The 18,910-nt window shown below is 34.6% G+C and overlaps 2 protein-coding genes across 9 annotated transcripts; both read right to left on the bottom strand.

The window, feature by feature from the left end:
* Positions 1 to 3,131: 3,131 nt before the first annotated feature.
* Positions 3,132 to 7,847, bottom strand: LOC109148093 (protein tesmin/TSO1-like CXC 5). Of its 3 annotated transcripts, XM_019295865.1 has the most exons (9): positions 7,120 to 7,847; positions 5,802 to 5,912; positions 5,244 to 5,421; positions 4,779 to 5,135; positions 4,537 to 4,640; positions 4,359 to 4,453; positions 3,689 to 4,102; positions 3,530 to 3,598; positions 3,132 to 3,495 (listed from the first exon to the last, which is right to left on the bottom strand). In XM_019295865.1, the coding sequence occupies exons 1-9, from the start codon at positions 7,488 to 7,490 to the stop codon at positions 3,347 to 3,349; spliced, it is 1,848 nt and encodes a 615-aa protein (XP_019151410.1). In that variant the 5' UTR covers positions 7,491 to 7,847; the 3' UTR covers positions 3,132 to 3,346. The 3 variants fall into 3 exon arrangements, with proteins under 3 accessions (XP_019151410.1, XP_019151409.1, XP_019151411.1); XM_019295864.1 differs by having other exon boundaries at positions 3,132 to 3,598; positions 7,120 to 7,846; XM_019295866.1 differs by lacking the exons at positions 4,359 to 4,453; positions 4,537 to 4,640 and having other exon boundaries at positions 3,132 to 3,598; positions 3,689 to 4,135; positions 4,757 to 5,135.
* A 4,373-nt stretch (positions 7,848 to 12,220) lies between these two features.
* On the bottom strand, positions 12,221 to 16,695 carry LOC109148195 (ranBP2-type zinc finger protein At1g67325-like). 6 transcript variants are annotated; one of them, XM_019296047.1, is made up of 4 exons: positions 16,369 to 16,694; positions 14,660 to 15,253; positions 13,283 to 13,586; positions 12,221 to 13,091 (listed from the first exon to the last, which is right to left on the bottom strand). In XM_019296047.1, the coding sequence occupies exons 2-4, from the start codon at positions 14,667 to 14,669 to the stop codon at positions 12,494 to 12,496; spliced, it is 912 nt and encodes a 303-aa protein (XP_019151592.1). In that variant the 5' UTR covers positions 14,670 to 15,253; positions 16,369 to 16,694; the 3' UTR covers positions 12,221 to 12,493. The 6 variants fall into 6 exon arrangements, with proteins under 6 accessions (XP_019151592.1, XP_019151593.1, XP_019151587.1 ...); XM_019296048.1 differs by having other exon boundaries at positions 14,517 to 15,253; positions 16,369 to 16,693; XM_019296042.1 differs by lacking the exon at positions 14,660 to 15,253 and having other exon boundaries at positions 16,369 to 16,695.
* Positions 16,696 to 18,910: the final 2,215 nt, after the last annotated feature.

The raw sequence follows: 18,910 nt of genomic DNA, 5'->3' as shown, positions 1-18,910 counted from the left end.
ACTTTTTAATGTTTAATATATTTCGAAGGCTTATTTCATATTTTGATCATTTTTGTTGATATTCTTTAATTATAAGTATGTTCATTCCCATAATCTGGCGTGCTAGAATGCTTGCAAATTGCACTTTAGCTATAAAAACATAATGAAATTAGGGATGGTAATTTGCCCCGTTCCTGATGAGTATTGTGTCTGTATATATATATGTGTGTGTGTGTGTGTGTGTGTGTGTGTGTGTATATATATATATATATATATATATATATATATATATATCAATTTTTTAAATTAATAAAAAATTAGTGTAATTTAAGATTTTGACTAAAAGTTGACTGGGGACAGGGATTCCCCGTTCCTACTAAATTCCTCACGGAGATAGGGATGTGGACTATTTTTGATTTCCAGTCGGGGACGGAGAGTGTACTCCCCGCCTCGTTACCATCCCTAAATGAAATCAAATATAGTAGGTATAATATCCCCCTTTCTTTGAGATCTAAAATAGTAGGTATAATTAATTTTTGTGAAAGAATACATTCTAATTATCTACAAATCTACAAATCTAATAAGAGCCAATAAAGTTACACTCTTAAACTAAAAAATGTTGGTGTAATTGTTGGTTGAAATGAATGGTTCATATTATTTTGATTTTAATATTTTTTTTGTTTTTTTATTTTACCATATATTATACTCCGTATCATTTACTTTTTCTACCCTTGTATTCCATCCATGTAAACTTTAGTAACGGAATATTCCGTTAACTATTTATTATTTTTAACTTACTCATTGATTTTCATAGGAAAGTCTTAGGTTCGAACTTCATTCCAATCAAAATTGACATAATTGTTAAACATATACTATGAATATGTTAGATTGTATTAGAAAATAAAATTTAAAATTTAACATGAAATTTGGTTAATTAATTAGAATCACGCATTGGGCATTGATGAAACAGAAACACCTAATTTACATCATATATTTAACACAGATAGGAAACTATGCCTATTATCATTGTCTTTTTAGGGAATGAAGATTTGATTCTATTTTTGAAGGTGCATTGCGCCAAGGCACTAAAATTGTAGTGAAGTACAGCAAATGACTAGATCAAATTAAGAATTTATTTCTAGCGAAAGTGGCAATATAAGAAAGCATGGATCACACTAATTAATAAGATTTTGTGTTACAAAAACTATGCTTAGGGTACTATCCAATGAGGGTACTTTCCTCTAAAATTGCTATTGTAACAGTTAATCTAACATTTCTGTCACAGGTCATAGTTATGCATTATTGAAATATTTACTTTTATGAAAAATTTAATAATCTTGCATTGATAGACGTCACGATACCGAATGATACTTTTATAAATTCTGAAACACTAATTTAAAAATATACATTGAGAATTAGACTATTTGCATGCACTTGTGGTAACTAATTTTAACTAGTCCTATTGAGACATAAATTTAAAGAGGGTTGTTAATGTTTTCATTTAGATCCCTATAATTCTAATTTATTTTCAGAAGTGGCCCCATTTACATAAAATTACTCCTTTTGTCAGTATTGGCTATAAACTGTATACCACCAATGCAAAAAATATATAAACTGTATACAACACATAATGAAAATAAAACAAAAATAAAAAACAAATCAAAACTATAACTACTTTTTTCTTTTTTTTTTTTTGAAGAAAAAACTATAAATACTTTTACACATCAACTTGCTGAGGTAATTGCAAGGATGTGGTCAGCCTCAAACTCCCCTTTACACATCAAACTCCTCTTTACATTAGCCTCCATCATAAAAAGAAGTCTGTCAATACAAACAACGAAGCCTATAAAACCCTTACCATTCCAAGTTCCAACCCTTACCATTCCATTCTCTTCTTACAAACACCCTAAAATCCAGAAAAAAAAAAAAAAAAAACCACCAAGTATGGCAACCTTAGACTTCAAAACCATTCTCTTATTCCTCGCTAACACCTTGAAATCATTCCTAGCTTCGACAATGGAAGAATGGGATCCATTCCATTTACTCCAAAATTTCACACCTACGAAATTTGGACTTCTACTCTTCTTACTCTTCACATTTTCTTTTATCTCTTTTACAATTCACTTTACCCGTCCTCTAAAGTTTAAAGTCCAACCTCAACATTTCTCAGTCATCTCTATGATTTCCATTCTTGCATTGATCATTTTCCCTCAAATAATGTTCTGGTTCATATATCTCATCATTTTGCTATTCTCTTTCTATCCTAATTTGTTTATTGGGTTTAAAACTTTAGTACACCTTGATCTTTCGAAACTTCCAACTCTCATCATTGGCATCACAACAACATACAATGACAAAAGTAACGTTGAATTTCGCACTACAACAGTTGATACCATAACAGCAGATATTAATGAAGATGTAATCATGGTGGGTGATAATAATGTGTAACTACATGGTCTTTATTCATATTATGCACGAATATTTATATGGTATAATGAAAATTGGTATCCCACACTGTAATATTTATTCATAATGTTTGTTTGGAATTATGTATGATTGTATTATGAGAAACAAAGTGAGTTACTAATATGTATTGTCTTTCGAGTTGTTATGAATTTGTGACATTTGATACTCAACTTTAAAATGGTAAAACTATGGGCAAATTTGCCTTCTTCTTTCTATTTGTGTTCTCCATTATAGCATCTCATATCCTTTATGAAGCTCGCATGAAAATCTCAGTGAAAGAATCATAGCAATGGGCGCTTTGTTTTTGTGTGTCAAAATAGGACTATACATAGCAGATTAGCAGCACACCCACTCTGAGAAATTTGCAGCTTTCAGATTTTTGCTTGCTAGCTCGCTGTGGATGTTTAATTTGTAGATCAATCTGAAATATAAAACCCAATTCAAAACGATATGTCTGTCTACCTCTGTTTTGATTAACTAAAACTTTTTTCCATTTTGTCACCATCACTGTCACCGCCGGCCGCCTTCTTCAGATCTGAAGAAGGCGACGGTCGCCTTCCTCTAATATGAAGAGCCATAGCATCCGTAAAGCTTCCGGTGCCGGAGAAGAAAGAGAGAATAGATTTATCCAGTGCACACCTTCAAGTTTCAATCGTAAATGTATTCTAAATTGTAACCAAAAGTGATTAAGAAAACAAAACATGATTGGAAAACTTTCGATCATATTATAACCAATGAAGACGGTAAGAAACTAAGAATCCTCTATAAGTGGTTAGTTCCCACTCTAAAATAATCTCACTGCTGCATCCAAAAAAAGGCACAAGGAAGAGCAATGGCCTAAAGTACAAAGATGCATCAGCAGCATTATTGGGGAAATCTCAACCTATAGTTATTTCTACTGTTATATTTTCACATTATGCAGTTTCTCATCAGTGTTCTCCAGGGGATGGACCTTTTGGTCTACTACTATTAACACTACCAGAATTTGCAGAAGTAACCACTTGAGATGTTCTTGATGGCGATGGAACGACAGACTTACCATTACTGTAGGGTTCCTTTTGGTTTTGCGTTTCAGTGACTGTAGATGCGTTGTTGATTATGCCTTTCCGGTAATCTGACTCTGAAGCCCGTGCCATTGAAGAACATCGTGATTCTACAATAAACAAAGGTACACTCAGATTGTTTACTTACTGAAATAGTAAAGTAGCTTGAACTACATAAATCACAAGAAATTGAAACTTGCCTTTTATTTCTCCAAATGTAATAAGCCTGTTAAGGCAATCACGAAATTTTGTCAAAACAATGTTCTCCTGCTTTGCATACGCTTCTGTCATGCTTCGCCCACGTCGCAACTGGGAAGACATATTACTGCCAAGGTTTATTTCATCGGGGGACTGGGAGGCAGCAGCAAACACAGTTTCCTGTTCATCACACATCAGTGCCAGTGTTCCTGGAGACACTGGCCTTCCTTCTGACATATGAGTGCCATCTACGTCGGGCTCATCTGAACTTGCTTTTTCAACACAGTTCTCACTGGAGCTATAACCAGGTAAATCCTTTCCAAGAGAATCTTTCGAAACCCCTAACCTCTCTTGAGATGAGGTAGTTGATGTTTCTCTATGCTCTTCTGCTTGCTTCGCTCTTGCATCATTTTCATCTGAAGGCATTAAAACAAGTTGTGATAGGAGGAGTAATGGGTGTAAAAGGATGGAAGATAAAATAGAGGAAAATAATGGAGGATGGAGAAGCAAGAAGAGAGTGAGTCAAGATCTTTAGTTCTACAAAATAATTTTTATGAAAATAGAGAAGGTGAAAAAAAAAAAGTGAAAGATGAATGGAATACTTAAACTATTTTTTAAACAACAGAAATGGAAATAGATTCTCAAATCATTTTGGTCTGCATATGCATCTACCTGAAAGCATCTTAGCAGCTTCTCTTGAACATGAGACCAAGAATGAACAAACATCCATCACATCCTGTGGTTGGATGATGTCTGCCATTAGGGACCTTCAGTAATACAGAGGAATTGAAATAGTTAGTCTACTGGAAAGCAGGAAAGTTTCAAAGGGTTTGGGCGCAATCTCTTGTACCTGTAAGTGAATTTTGAAGGGCCCAATGCTGCTGCATTACCAGCATGAGAACTGGGAATTGAAGCCACCGAAGCAGGTTGAACAGAAGCTTTAATATGGTTGCTCTGTAAAATGCCAAAACAAAACAAGTTTATTTCCCAGACAACAGACAACAATGTATTCAGTCAAAATTCTAAATTTTACAAAGAAAAATGTAATTTTGGCATTCCATCAAACACCCAGTAGAAAAAGCCATTAATCACCTGTGGGAACTGCCCAAGTGCATGAACAGGGATTTTCATTGTTGGCCCAAAATATAACTCCTGGCCCTTCCTTTTCTTGGCTACTGGAGGAGATCCATAACCAGAGGTTCCAATGGCACCAGTTATTGCAGCATTTGCCGCCTGCTGAAGATATGCAATGTTGTTGGCATGATCTCCACGGAAGAGTGCCTGCCTCTCTTCACTTCCTTCAAAATTTTTGCAGTCCATACATTTACAATTTTCTGAACAGAGAATGTTGGCTTGGAAACATTCACAATACTTTTTAAGGCACCCAGATTTCTTGCAATGACATCCTTTATTATGTTTTCCCAAGATTATACCGTCCCCAGTTTCCTCCTAAAATTTTAACAGCAAAGCATAATTAGAAGAAAAAAATTGCATAATGTAATTGAAATTTCCAAATTAATTACCAATTAATTCCAGTTTTGGGCCTTTTGGAAGTACCTTACTGTCCCGAACTCCATGGGGACTGCTAGCAATTTTAGGCCTAAATGCATTTGGATTACGCTCCAAAGTAGCTTCAACAGCTTCTCGCCTTGCAGCTTCATTGTCGACATTATTGTGACAGTTTACACAGTTGCACCCATCACAATAGATACCAGATGCAAAGCATTCGCAATATCTGACACAAATACATGACTATTAAAAGCACATACAATTCATAAAAGTTTGAGGTAAATGATTAGAGAAGTAGATGGCACATAAGCAGTTCTGTGTTAAGCGCCAAAAATTGAAGCAGACATAACGTAGATGGCCGCTCAAAGATTTATTTATTTCTTAATTCACGTCACATTTGCTCATTTCCTCCACCATTAGAATTGCAATATTAATTTCAAGAACATCGGTCATACTTGGGTAAGCATTTTAGGCCTTACTAGGCTAACAGCTTAGCTACAAGTCCATATGTTCTATCAAGTCTATCAAACTCATTTCATGCATCATTAACCTTATCCACAAGCAATTATTCTTATGAAAAGTGCATGAAGAGAGCCAGAAACTAACAACTTCAAACATCGAGAGTGTTTGCAGTTACACTGCTTTTGCTTCTTCGGAGTACCATCTTTTATTTCACTAGCACTTTGCCTAGGCCGAACTCTTGGTGATTCTGGTTTCCTGAAAAATAAAAGAAAGTATTATTACATAATGGGCACAAAAATCCACAGTTTGTTTAAAAACTATGAATCCAAAAGCTGTGTACAAAAGAATGCTTAATAACTCAAAAGATTCCAGAATTGTCACTGGTAGCATGTCAACCTGTATATTTTTCTAGCAATTAGTTTAACTGTTAGAAGGAAAAATATAATTTATCATTCCATTTATCATTAGAAACTCCTGCAGGAAGATGTAAATAGCACGTACTCCTCTCCCTTTCCTATACTTGAGCATAGAAATTTAAAAAATAAAAAGAAAAATCAAATAGAGGGTGAGAGTGAGACAGAGAACACCACGCGAATTCTGAAAGTAGACTCACACTAAATTCTTTTATGGTGTTAATGTTGATAGTAGATTATAGGTGGTTATTTTCAATCTCTTGAAGGATATTCATGTGATTTCATAACATTGGTGAAATAGTATAATTAAATTGGGAAAAGCGAATAGCTAACCCAAACTAGTTGGGTTAGCAAAAAGGAATATGATTACACGTAAAATATTCAAGGTAAATTCAAACATGCTCAAAGAATCCTCTCTTTTTTTTTCTTTTTTTTTTTTGGAATTGGACCACCAGAAAAATAACTAAGCCTCTCGAGTATTTAATCCAGATTAACAGGGGAATTGGAAATTATTCAATACTTTAAAACAAATAATATAGCTAGCACTCACATTGGACACCAAACTTATTAATGACCTTGCCAAATAAGCAACTGGTCAAACTCCCATAGTAACTTGCTGGGTACAACTTCCAATTATCTCTGGTACAATTTCAAATATATTTTGGTGATCAAATGAAAACTTGCTATTATTCAAAAGTTTCAAGTTTTTGTGTGCAATATATAATCATAACTCTTAATCCCTGGTTGACATTAATCCATGTTTCAAATGAAAATATGTCACTACATACTAATAGGTAGAAACCACTATCATTATTCAATCAAACAATGCATTAATTATATTTTATAAGCAAATTTTAAAAATAAAAAAATAATAATAAAAAGAATAAGAATAAGAAGCCATATTTGTGAAAAAAGTTGAAATTTTTACTTGATAAACCCTTAAACTTATCCAACAGTAAAGTATATCTAAGCTCCAAGGTTTGGTTTTTCTAAAAATTTGAAACTTACTCAACAGAACAGGACTAAGAGATTGAATTGCAGAGACTTACAGAGGTCGTATTGAAGGATGAGGAGATTGCGCTGAAGGCTGCTGCATCGGCATCAGTAGTAAATGTTGTTGTGACTGTGAGTGTGGTTGTGGCGGCAATTGTGATCGTGGAGGCTGACCTTCCTTCACAGTGAGGTGCGGCTGGGTTGCCTTCACCGCATGCGGTACAATCCGCTGAGAATTATCCGGCGAAACGGCCGCCGATGCATTCCCACCTCCCTCGCCATCGCCGCCACTAGTCACCGTGAAATCCAGCTGCCTCGCCAGCTTCTTCGTCGGGAAATCTGCTTCCATAGGTGGCGCTGCAGCCGTCGAAGCCACCTCCACTTGAGCCTGTTTCCGAAGGAAATCCCCTCCCTCACTTTTCTCCATTCAAAACCACAAAACAATCCACCACCAAAATAAATAAATAAATAATTTAAAAATTCAACAACTCAAATTCCTCAGATTCTCAACTCGAAGAACCGATAATAATTTTCTCCAACTACAACAAATCCAAATTCCACAAAATTTCAGCAAAATCCAAATTCGATTACAAAAACTCCATCATTGCACAGCTCAGATTCAAAGCAATAAAACCCACCGAACGTTGGCTCCAAAATCTTAACTCTATTTTAGCACAGCCGTATACACACAAAATGTCCGTATATATTTATATGTGTGTGTATATATGTATAGGCGGAGAGAGAAAGGAAGGACGGGATTTTGAGATGAAGAAGAAGAAGAAGAAAGAGAATAGAAGAGCTCAAAGTCTTTATATTGCGTTGTCTCGCTCTCCTCCCTCTCTACTTTTGAATTTCAATTTTATAATATTTGACGGTAGGATTACAATGGTCATCTAATCTGTCGGCTGATAATTTGGAGGGTTAATCCGACGGATGACGTGGCGGCTCCTTCAAAAGACTGCATTTTGATTTTTGACCATCCTTTCTCTCTCTCCAAACACACATATAAATAAGAAGGATGGTAGCCTCCGAGACTTAGGCTCTGTTTGGCAGAGCTTATTTAGGAACTTATAGTTTATTTTAAGCTACTAATAAGCTATAAGCTCTGTTTAGTAATGTTTCCAAAATAAGCTCCTAGCTTAAAATAAGAGCTTATTTTGGAACGCTACCTAAGGTAGCGTTTCAAAATAAGCTACTAGCTTCCTAACTTTTTTTCCATCATTATCCTGACATAATTTATTCTTCCCAATTAAAACATTTTTTTTCTACTCTTTAATTTATCCGCAACTTTCATCGCAAATATTATTATTATTATTATTATTATTATTATTATTATTATTATTATTATTATTATTATTATTATTATTATTATTATTAGATTTGTAAAAATATTGCTACTTCATTATGATATGCTAGATCATGATTATGCTAATAGTTTTATTTCAAAATGTTAATTTTTTTAAAACACAAAATGTTAAATTTTAATATGTAAACAAACTAATTTAAATTTGAGTAAATACCCAAAATGGTCCCTCGACTATAGCTAAATTCACAAATTGGTCATCGACTTTTAATTTCAACCAATTAAGTCATTAACTTTGCAATTTTAACACAATTTGATCCTTTGTCTATTTGACCATTTGTTGACTGCGCTTTTTTAGGATATATATGTAATTTCATGGTCCATCGTCGGTTTTTTAAGGTTCCGGTTGCATTTCTAGACCACACTATTACATTTGAATCCACTGCCGGCGCTGCACCCCATGCGGGAGAGATTATTGCTTTTGATAGATAGATCGTCGAAGTCCCTGGAGTGGCTCTTTGAGAAAGCCGTGACTCCAAGCGATGTAGACAAGCTGAACCGGCTCGGAATCCCCAAGTAGCAAGCGGAGAAGAACTTCCCCCCTCCGAAACGACGCTGTCACCTCCAAAAGCGTTCTTTAAGCTGAACCGGCTCGTGATCCCCAAGCAGCAAGCAGAGAAACACTTCCCCCTCCGAAACAACGATGTCACCTCCAAGAGCGTTCTCTTGAGCTTTGCACGTGAAACTACATATATATCCTCAAAGATCGTGGTCAACAAACGGTCAAATAGATGGAGGACCAAATCGTGTCAAAATTGCAAAGTTAAGGACTTAATTGGTTGAAATTGAAAGTCGAGGACCAATTTGTGAATTTAACTATAGTCGAGGGACCATTTTGGGTATTTACTCTTTAAATTTTATGAAGATGTCCTTTTTAGTCTTTTTACATTTATCAGTTTATCAAAAAGCTAATTTTACCAAACAATTTCAATCATAACAGCTAGCTTAACAGCTCTTCAATTTTCAGCTCCGAGCTTATAGTTTTTCAACTTTCAGCTCCTTTTCAGCTTTCAGCTCCTAGCTTATAGCTTTTCAGCTAGGTTTGTCAAACAGAGCCTTAACATAATTGGTTTGTCGCATGATTTAAATATAATGATAGTGTAGGAATATGAGAAAAATAATTCAAGGAATCAAGGATGTTGGAAGATTTAAATATCCCTGGTGCGTACAGAAAAATAAGGATTTGATCAATCGGTATGTTGATTACGCAACTCGCGATCTTAAAAAATGAAGAATTGTATGAGACAAATGTCCTATGTATAAAGTGCATAATTAATCACATTCATTCATCTTAGATAATCAAGGGTTTAAAATTAGTGAAAAAAAATAATAAAATACGATGATATTTCATAATTACAGTGTTTGATTATTATTATTATTATTATTATTATTAGTTAATACATCCAATGGCCGTCTGTGTATTAACGTATTATTAGGTGTGGTCCCCCGACTTTAAAACGACCACACGTGATTCTCCGTTAGGTTTATTGTCAAATGAGCATTAAGTCTGAAGGCAAAATTGTCCTTACATATATATTTCCTTCATTCCTTCTGCGTTGACCTATCTTTCCCCCCAAATTGAGTTTTCCTCCAAATCACATAGCCCTAATGGGGAATGTTTGGAAGGGGAAACATAACTAAAATAAAGTGTATTACATAGCCTTGGTTGTTTTGTGGATGCAATATCAAAACATATATTTTTTCTTAATTTTCAAGTCTTGACCAATCTAGGTGAATAGATGAGATTAATTCACATTTTTGTGTATAGGACATGTGTTATCACGTGGCAACCACTTATCAAAGGAAGAACTAAAAACCAATAAGAGTCGTTTATATGAGAAGATCTAACAAATCAAAAACCATTAAAAAAGAAATAGTGACATTTTTATAAATAATTCAAACTTTAAAGTGCACTTAACAACATTATAGAGTGCTAATTATAGAGTGCATTTGTTGATAAATTTTGAAAACTAATCTTATTAAGGCCTACAATACTCACTCACATTTAAAAGTAGATCTCATTTCTATATCATAAAATTTGTAAATTTTTCATTATTTTCTCAACATCCTGCAATACTCTTTCACTTTCAAAAATAGTCTCACTTTCATTTTATATTATAAATATAATAATAAAGTAATAATAAAATAAAAAATAAAAAATAAAACTATAAAAGTTAGGCTGGCAAGTTTGCAAGCCACTTAAGTTTTGAAAGGGGCTCACTTAAGTTAGGTTGTCAAAAATAATATTATAGCAAGGTTGCAAGCCAACTAACAAAATAAAACAAAACAAATTCACATCATTTTGAAAGGTGCTCACTTGTTACTTGTTAGGATGAGGATATAGCCAAAATCCAAAAGTAAGTCATAAGTACTAAACTCTTAAATAGTAAATAGTCAACCATTAAATTAAAATAAACAAACTAATGGAGTTAATTCTAATATTGATCATCCGACTATTATGATTTTCTATAATTAGTCCTCGACTTTTAATTTGGACAATTTAAACACTTGACTATTAAAAAGTTTTCAATGTTGGTCTTTTCGTTTCAATGTGGTTAAGTGAACGATAAAATGAGGGATGGGTATATTGCACCAGACATGATCTCCGGAGTTTGAAGACAATAATTTCCTCATAGACATTTTAAATTTGTTATTTGTACCTCTCTTCCTTCAACATAAACCTGCATCCATAACGCCAGGTGTGTGTAGTAAAGGATTCGATTTATACCAAGTGGCTTGTGGTCCACTGGTATCGGATTGCTCCCCGATGTGGGAGGGTCTAGGTTTTGAGCCTCATTGTAGGCGTAGTTTGTATGGGTATCCCCTTCCTTTGTAATAAAAAAAAAAAAAAAAAAAAAAAAAAAAAAGGATTCGATTTATCTGCTAGCCAAGGTACACACCAGATGAGAGTGTGTTTACCATCTCCTATTATCAGCCATTATCCCTGCTTCGCTAGAAGAGCTAGATTAAAGTCATGGAGTTTTTTGAAGCCCAATCCCCCTTCACATTTCAGGAAACAAAGTCGGGACAAGCTTAATCAAGAAATTCTTTTATTTGTTGCGCCACTATTCTCCCACTAGTAGCGATTCCTTAACCTTTCCAGACTATCACACACATTCACCGGCAACAAATAAACTGACATGGTGAAAATTGGGAGGGCTTGAGCAATGCTCTTGAGCAAAATTTCCTTCCCCGCTTTTGAAATAAATTTATTCCACCATGAGTTTAGCCGATCTCTTAATTCAAATACATGGTGCCCTCCTCCCATGAATTTCATCAAATGCAACGTTGATGCAGCTATACATGGTGACGAAGCTAGTTATGGCCTGGTAATTCGAGATGCTGAGGGAAGATTCGTGACTGCTTGTTGTGCCTGGTTAGTTTGTGGGTCAAGGTGGTGCTAACATGGTTAAAGGCTCACCATTTTAATAATGTTATTTTAGAGTCGGATTGTTTAAATTTCTGTTCTACATTTAATTTTCATTTTTTAGACATCTCTTATGTTGGTTTGCTTGTTAAGCAATGCTTCTGACATTGGAAACGTATGTGTTTGCCATGCTAATAGGTCAACGAATCATATAACTCATGTATTAGCACGGGCTACTGATTCTTTGTCTGTTCTGGGTTCATAGTTAACTGTGCCACCGACCTGTATTTCATCTCTTTTTTATCATTAATGAATTAATGAATTTACATATTTTCCTTTCAAAACAAATTTGTTATTTGTATAAAATTTATGAAATACGATTTGCAACACGTGATTATGCTTTATATTATATTCATAAATTCATAGATGACTCATAAACTGACCAACTCCACTTCAAATAATACTCTATCCAAAAACACAAAACCAGTTGCTAAAAGAATTTCGTTTCTATAACTAGTTTTGATGTGCAATAGGATGACAAGTGCTGAAGGGGAAAAAGGCACTCATCCTTTGCTCTGCGTGAGGGTTTCACGGACAGTATTAGAGGGCTGTATAGTGTTTTACAAATCCATGAAACAATTTAAAAGAGTAGGAGGGGGCTTCTGTTTATAACACAGCATCAAATTTAATTGAACAACTACTAAAACGCATCACGGCCAGCGCGACGATCATCTCGGCCTCTGTCCACAAACAAGGGGCGACGATAGTCCTTTGGGTGTGGTGCTCTATCTCTGATTGGAGAGCGGCTCCTTTCTCTGATGTCTCGAGGCCACTGACCGCGAGGTGGTAGGGATGGTAGCGGAGGTGGGGGTGGAGATGGCAGTCGCCTCTCGTAAACTTTCCTCTCGCCTATGTAGGTCTCCCTCCCACGATCTCTGTGGCCCCAGTCAAGTGGCAGCGGTCTATCAAATCTACCTCTATCCCTATAATCATCTTCAGGAAAATCTGGTCTATCTCTGCGCAAGGGAGGGTGATCATGAAACCTGCCCTCAAATCTCGGAGGAGGCATCCCAGCTCTAAAATCTCTAGGATCATCTCTAGCCCAGCCACGAGGAGGGGATCTAAACCCATTCATGAGCCTTCCAGGAGAACGATCCATAGGGGGGCCAGAAGGCCCGGGACGTCGGGTGATAGGCAGGAGAGTGGCATGACCTCTCCTAGGACTCCCAGCAGGTGCGTAACGGGGTCTATTGCAGTTGTTACAGTACTCTCGTCGAGCAAAGTTCAAGTTGTTGCACCTATAGATCAAGCATACAGTACACGAAAGGCTACTAAACAAACAGATATAGAAGGGAAAGAGGCAGGTGTTTAAATTCAATAGATTACTATTTACTAGACATAGAAGACAGTTTTAACATAGACTATGAATGAATTACATAGCAAGTAAATGCAGGGAAGCGAAGGAGGATTTAAGGTTGGTATTACTTACAGGGGATCGGAGCATATCCAGTCACCTTCTCTTGGCCGCACATTTGGATTATTTCTAGCCACACCTTCCCCTCTAACTGATCCGGGAACATAACCATGTCGATCATAGCCTCTAACTGGAAACCTGCCACCATCCCTTCCACGACCATAAGGGGGTGAGTAGTCTCTATATCTACCAGGATCTCTCCCACCGCCAAATCCACGGCCATGAGGTGGTCCATTAGAATGATCAAAATTTGGACTGTACCTGTGATCTGTATTCCTACGGCGTACAGGAGAAACAGAACCTACACGCATTCTATATCCTGAAAATGGCCAGCGAAACCCAGAAAATAAGAGAGACAGTATCATAACTTAAAAAGCAACCCAAAGCACAGTTTCCTACTAAAGCTAAATTTTGCAACCCATGGAACAACAATCAACTATGCCGTCAAAAATTCCCATTATTCAGGTCTTCTTTTCAAGAATAAAAATGATAGCATGAAGATGATATTGATCCCAGTGAATTACTGCCTTGAAATTACCTCCGAAGTGGCTTGTCAATGATACCAGTAAAAACAACTGTACCAAAGAATATTTATATCCACCCCTCAAATGTAATGGCTTGTGATCCTCAAGATTAACACCATAAAACAGATAAACTAGTTTTCCCCAAAATAACTCAAACTGTAAACCCAATTTTTTTAATCAAAGGCAACCAACACTTAGAGATGCAAATACTGACTGAATTGGCTACCCCATCCTAGTTGCCAGCTACACTAGAGTGTATAATAAAATTAGTTAACCAATTTTCACATAATCCATTAAATCTAAATTCCACATCCTTTATCAATAAAAGAGGGCAGATTAGGGTTGAAACGTCAGCCAATCAAAACTGCAAAAGAAACAACTAATGGTCTAATGTTAACCAATTATTTTGAATAATCAATAATCAACTTAGAAGTCTGTTGAACTATTGAAAAGAGGAGGCCACAACATACATGAAAAATCCTACATCTTATCCAGCACATCTTAAAGAACCTATGAGCTCAAACCTAAATGCAATAAGCCAACTACACTGCAAAATATTCCCAGGATAATATGAACTAATGGAGAAGCATGTCTTGCTCGAGAAAACTGACAAGCACAACATAAGCCCAACTTAACCATCCAAAAATTGAAACTAAAAGTTCCCCTCAAAAGCAGCACCACTCATTCAGAAGCTAAAAAGGGACATACAAGCAAACTAGACATACACTAGTTGCCAAGAAATCCAAGCACAAATAGTGAAATACTACATGATTGAAGACCAAATATTGGATGCCAACACCAATCCACACCATCACCGACAGACTGTGGGTCTTCATTTATATTTCACCTGATGGTTGATACCACTCACCAGAAGTCATTAAGTTCCATCCCTCGTCAGAAATCCCTGGCTTGATGTTAATTATTACAATTAACAGTACCGGCAACAAATGCAATAGTAAAAATCAATGTCAATGGCAGTGCCCAACATCTTCTCAAACCACCTTACGGCTTACACGAAAATATCAAATTCTATAAGATTTTTTCATGAGATTGAGTATGTGGCTGACCATGAATATATGTCCCATTAAATGTCAAAACCCAGATATAGTCCCCATGAAATGAGTGACACCCACACACCCAAGTTCTTCCAGGTCATTTCCATGTGCATCTTTACAAATCAAAACCCCTAAAACCAATATTTTCAGACCAAATCCATCACCAGTACCCATAACAATGTGCCTACCTCAAGAGTCAAGTTCTTGCTCCAGGCAACATTTACAGTTGTATGCATACGTCTTTCAATGTTATTTCCCATATGCATCTTTTACAATTCAAAACCCCTAAAACAATATTTCACACTGAATCCACCACCATTCACCATTCACCATTCACCATTCACCAAAAACCATACCAATGTGCCTTCCTCAAGATTCAAGTTCTGGCACCAGGCATTTATTCAAAGCTGTAAACACAATAGCAAAATTCATTCAAACTTCCACACTCCATAAGTGACTCCTAAGTCTTAACAACAACAAAAGGCATGAAGTGGGTTAACACTTTTGCTGGCACTGGCACACTGACAGATACAACTAAAAAGGCACCCATGAATTACAAGGCCAAATCATTTATTGAAGTGCCAAAGTTGACATAAACAATATTACTCCGTAATTAAATTAATAGTCTCTTTCAAGTGGACGATAAAAGACATAGTAAAAAAGATAAAAAGTGAAACCATTAAATACAGCTCTACATTTTGAAGACATTTGGAACTGCAATATAACCAAAAAAAATAATAATAATAAAATAAAACTCCAATTTTAGGAAAAACCTTTCAATCCCTGGGATAAAAAGTGTGCATAGCATATTGATATTATGCATTTGACAACAACTGGAAGTCTTTGTTTATTTTAGTTAAAGATAAGTGTAAAATGAACATAATATTATGAACACCAGTACGAATGAGACGAATGATATTAAAGACAGAACTCTGAACCAACCTTCACGCCAAGATCTACATGTACTAATAATCTGAAAATCCTTATATCACATGTCCAAAATGCAGAAGACAGTATATATAGCAACAAACAGGGCATGATATCAACATTTAACAAAAATATAAACAGATTGGAAGGCACATATTTTTTGTTTGAGTAACCTGAAGTCCTGAATGGTAAGAAATCAATGGAGGAAATCTATTCCAAAATGCAGTTTTGTATGAGTGTTTCACAAAGAAAAAAAAAATTGTTACTAATATCAATCCATAAATGACAATAAAACAGGGGCATCGCCCTGACGCTTTCAACATAATACATGCTGAGATTCAATGACTTCTAATCCTCATTCAACAGAAATTTATACTTTCTCTGCAACAGGCATAAAATAAATAAATAAATACAAGGGACAACAACAACAAAAATTCAGAACTGGCGAAAGCTTATATATATATGTAGAGAACAATCACGTATATATTTACGGTATATGCTGCCGACACCCAAACCAAAAGAAGTATGGTTTCAGTATTGCTTAGGAAAGAATAGTAGGGACAATGATAGATAATAATTTAGCAAAATGACGAACCATGGCTATCAGGAAATCTATCGGAGCGAGCGTACGTAGGTTGATCCCGACGAACCTCACCTGGCTCGTAGTCGCTACCTCCTCCGGCACCACTGGCGGCGGCTACTCCTGCACCTCCGCCGCCGCTATCGGTGGGTCGCACGACGAGGCTGCTGAGGTGTGGGGTTGTCTGCTCCTTCTCCCGCGACCCCATCTCTGTCTGTCTGTTACTGCGTAGATTTTGTCTTGTCGAGGTAATTTTGTTACGACTAGAAAAACGAAAACGAAACCCTAGCTATATTGTGTTATGTGTACGGGACTTTGTGATTGGGTTCGAGTTTATACCGTATTTTGCATTTTGCATGTATACCAAAGGCGTCTTTGTCCAATTATTAGGTTAAATAATCTATATTTAATACACAAATAATATAATTTTAGTATATTAAAAATACTAGTAATTCACCCGCGCGATGCACGGAAAAAAATTATGTTATTATAAATATAAATAAAAAATAAAAAAACTAAAATATTTTAAATTATTTAATATAATAATATTTTTGAGCTTCCATTGGTCAAGTATTTATTATTTTTATAGAATACAAAATTACAATTAAAATTATAACTTTGTATGGTTAATATAATCTCTAATTATGTGCATATTCAAATAAACTTATAGAGATAATTTACATAATTACATTGATTTATTCTTAATTGTATTTCATCTATATTATAATTTTCACAATACAAATAATAACTAAGATAATTACATTTGGAAAGCAAATTTCAAATTTTGTATGTGTAAATTTAAACTCTAATTGAACACATTTTTATATGATTATATAATATATAGCTATTTTATTTTTCAAAAGTATATTTTTTATATGATTATATAATATATAGCTATTTTATTTTTTAAATGTTGTACTTTTTTTTTATAATAAAGGATGTTGTGGCATTAATTGTAATATTAATTATTTAATCAAATGAATGACTCAGATTGATTAAAAGATTGATAAGATTTAAATTTTATACTAAAATTTCCTAAAATACCCACACACCGTTACTAATTCCGTTAAAATTTTAAGAATTGCCGTTAGTTCACCGTTAATTTACTCATTGATTTCAATAAAAAAAAAAAAAAAAAGATCTTAGGTTCGAACCTCATCCCAATCAAAGTTGGCATAATTAGTACTCTATTTTACTCTTATTAAATTATATAAATAATAATTTAGTAGCTACAACAAAAAATTATAGATATGCATTTCTTTAATTTAGAATTATGTGTCCACAATGCCTTTATTCAAAAAAAAATTATTCATTATCAATAAATTAAATAAGAGAAATAATTCTATTAGTTATATTGTCTTTATTTTTCTACAATATAAAAATTCTTTATATTCAAATTTATTAATTGATTATATTCGCTACATTGTCCTTACAATGTCTTAATTCAGTGAAAAAAAAATTATTCATTATCAATAAATTAATTAAGAGAAATATTTTCATTAGTTATATTGTCTTTATTTTTCTCAAATGTAAAAATTTTTACATTCAAATTCATCAATTGATTATACTCACTACATTGTCTATTATCTTTTTTTGTGCACTATTTTTCTAATTAAATATCAAAGTTATAATACAAAATAATGCTATATATTTATTTACCAAGTATTTTAAGATTAATACCATGAAAAAATTAAAAAAATATATAATTAATAAAGCCAACCATATTAACTACTTGAGAGATTTTGTGACAAAGAGAGTATTCAAATCACACAACAAATTGAAGTGAGAACTACCCTGCAATGTCCTTGTTTGACAATCAGCAGTTAGCGGATTATATTAGCGGATTCGAGCAACGAATTTATTTAATTATTAACATTGGGTAAAAAAAAATGACCGCCAAATTATTAAATCAAATGAATGGTTCAAATTGTTCAGGTTTTAATTTTTTTAAAAATTTTTCTAATTTATCCTTAATTATATGATTATCCATTTAACTTTTCCGTTAAATACCGTTAATTCACCGTTAGTCTAATTCTAATATTAACGTCTAATATAGAATTATAATTACACCATTAATCTAATTCTAATATTAAAGTCTTAATAGAACTTAACCACAAATCCTAATGTCGAAATCTCCTCAAACAATATTAGTATATATTTAATATTTTATGCCCTAATTTTTATTTGTTCTCCCTTATGTCCAGTATTTGGTTTCAACCATACCTATACAATTATTTTATTGACAATTATAATCAATCTTGACTATATTATCTTGCATTTGTAAACTTAGAATTACCTATTTAACTCGCACGGGCTTAGCTCAATGGTTTAGTGGGCAGTATTTGGGAGAAGAGACCAAGGTTTGAACCTCGGCGGCGGCAGTGCGGGAATTATGTTCAAAGTGGGCAGATTCCTTGTTCGCACCGGCATTTGGTCCTGTCTGCTAAACCATTGAGTCACCGTGATTTACAACTTCCTACAATGCTCTGTCGGATCAGAGTGTGGGGGGGCCCTTGGGGTAGGGGACTCAACCTTTGGGAGAAGAAAAGTACTTATT

This window comes from Ipomoea nil, unplaced genomic scaffold (assembly GCF_001879475.1).
Source record: "Ipomoea nil cultivar Tokyo-kokei standard unplaced genomic scaffold, Asagao_1.1 scaffold2036, whole genome shotgun sequence".
NCBI lineage: Eukaryota > Viridiplantae > Streptophyta > Magnoliopsida > Solanales > Convolvulaceae > Ipomoea > Ipomoea nil.
Note: the sequence above shows the minus strand (reverse complement) of the source record. Positions and strands in the feature narration are given on the sequence as shown.

Bases quoted from the DNA above. Each gene is read 5' to 3' on its own strand.
- LOC109148093 (XM_019295864.1), bottom strand. From the start codon at position 7,490: ATGGAGAAAAGTGAGGGAGGGGATTTCCTTCGGAAACAGGCTCAAGTG. The intron at 5,422-5,801 runs GTTAGTTTCTGG...TATTTGTGTCAG, and splicing joins CACTCTCGATGTTTGAAGTT to ATATTGCGAATGCTTTGCAT. The intron at 3,599-3,688 runs GCAAGTTTCAAT...TGTTTATTGTAG, and splicing joins TACATTTGGAGAAATAAAAG to AATCACGATGTTCTTCAATG.
- LOC109148195 (XM_019296042.1), bottom strand. From the start codon at position 16,561: ATGGGGTCGCGGGAGAAGGAGCAGACAACCCCACACCTCAGCAGCCTC. The intron at 13,587-16,368 runs GTTCGTCATTTT...GGCCATTTTCAG, and splicing joins TAGATTTCCTGATAGCCATG to GATATAGAATGCGTGTAGGT. The intron at 13,092-13,282 runs GTAAGTAATACC...CTTGATCTATAG, and splicing joins TGGATATGCTCCGATCCCCT to GTGCAACAACTTGAACTTTG.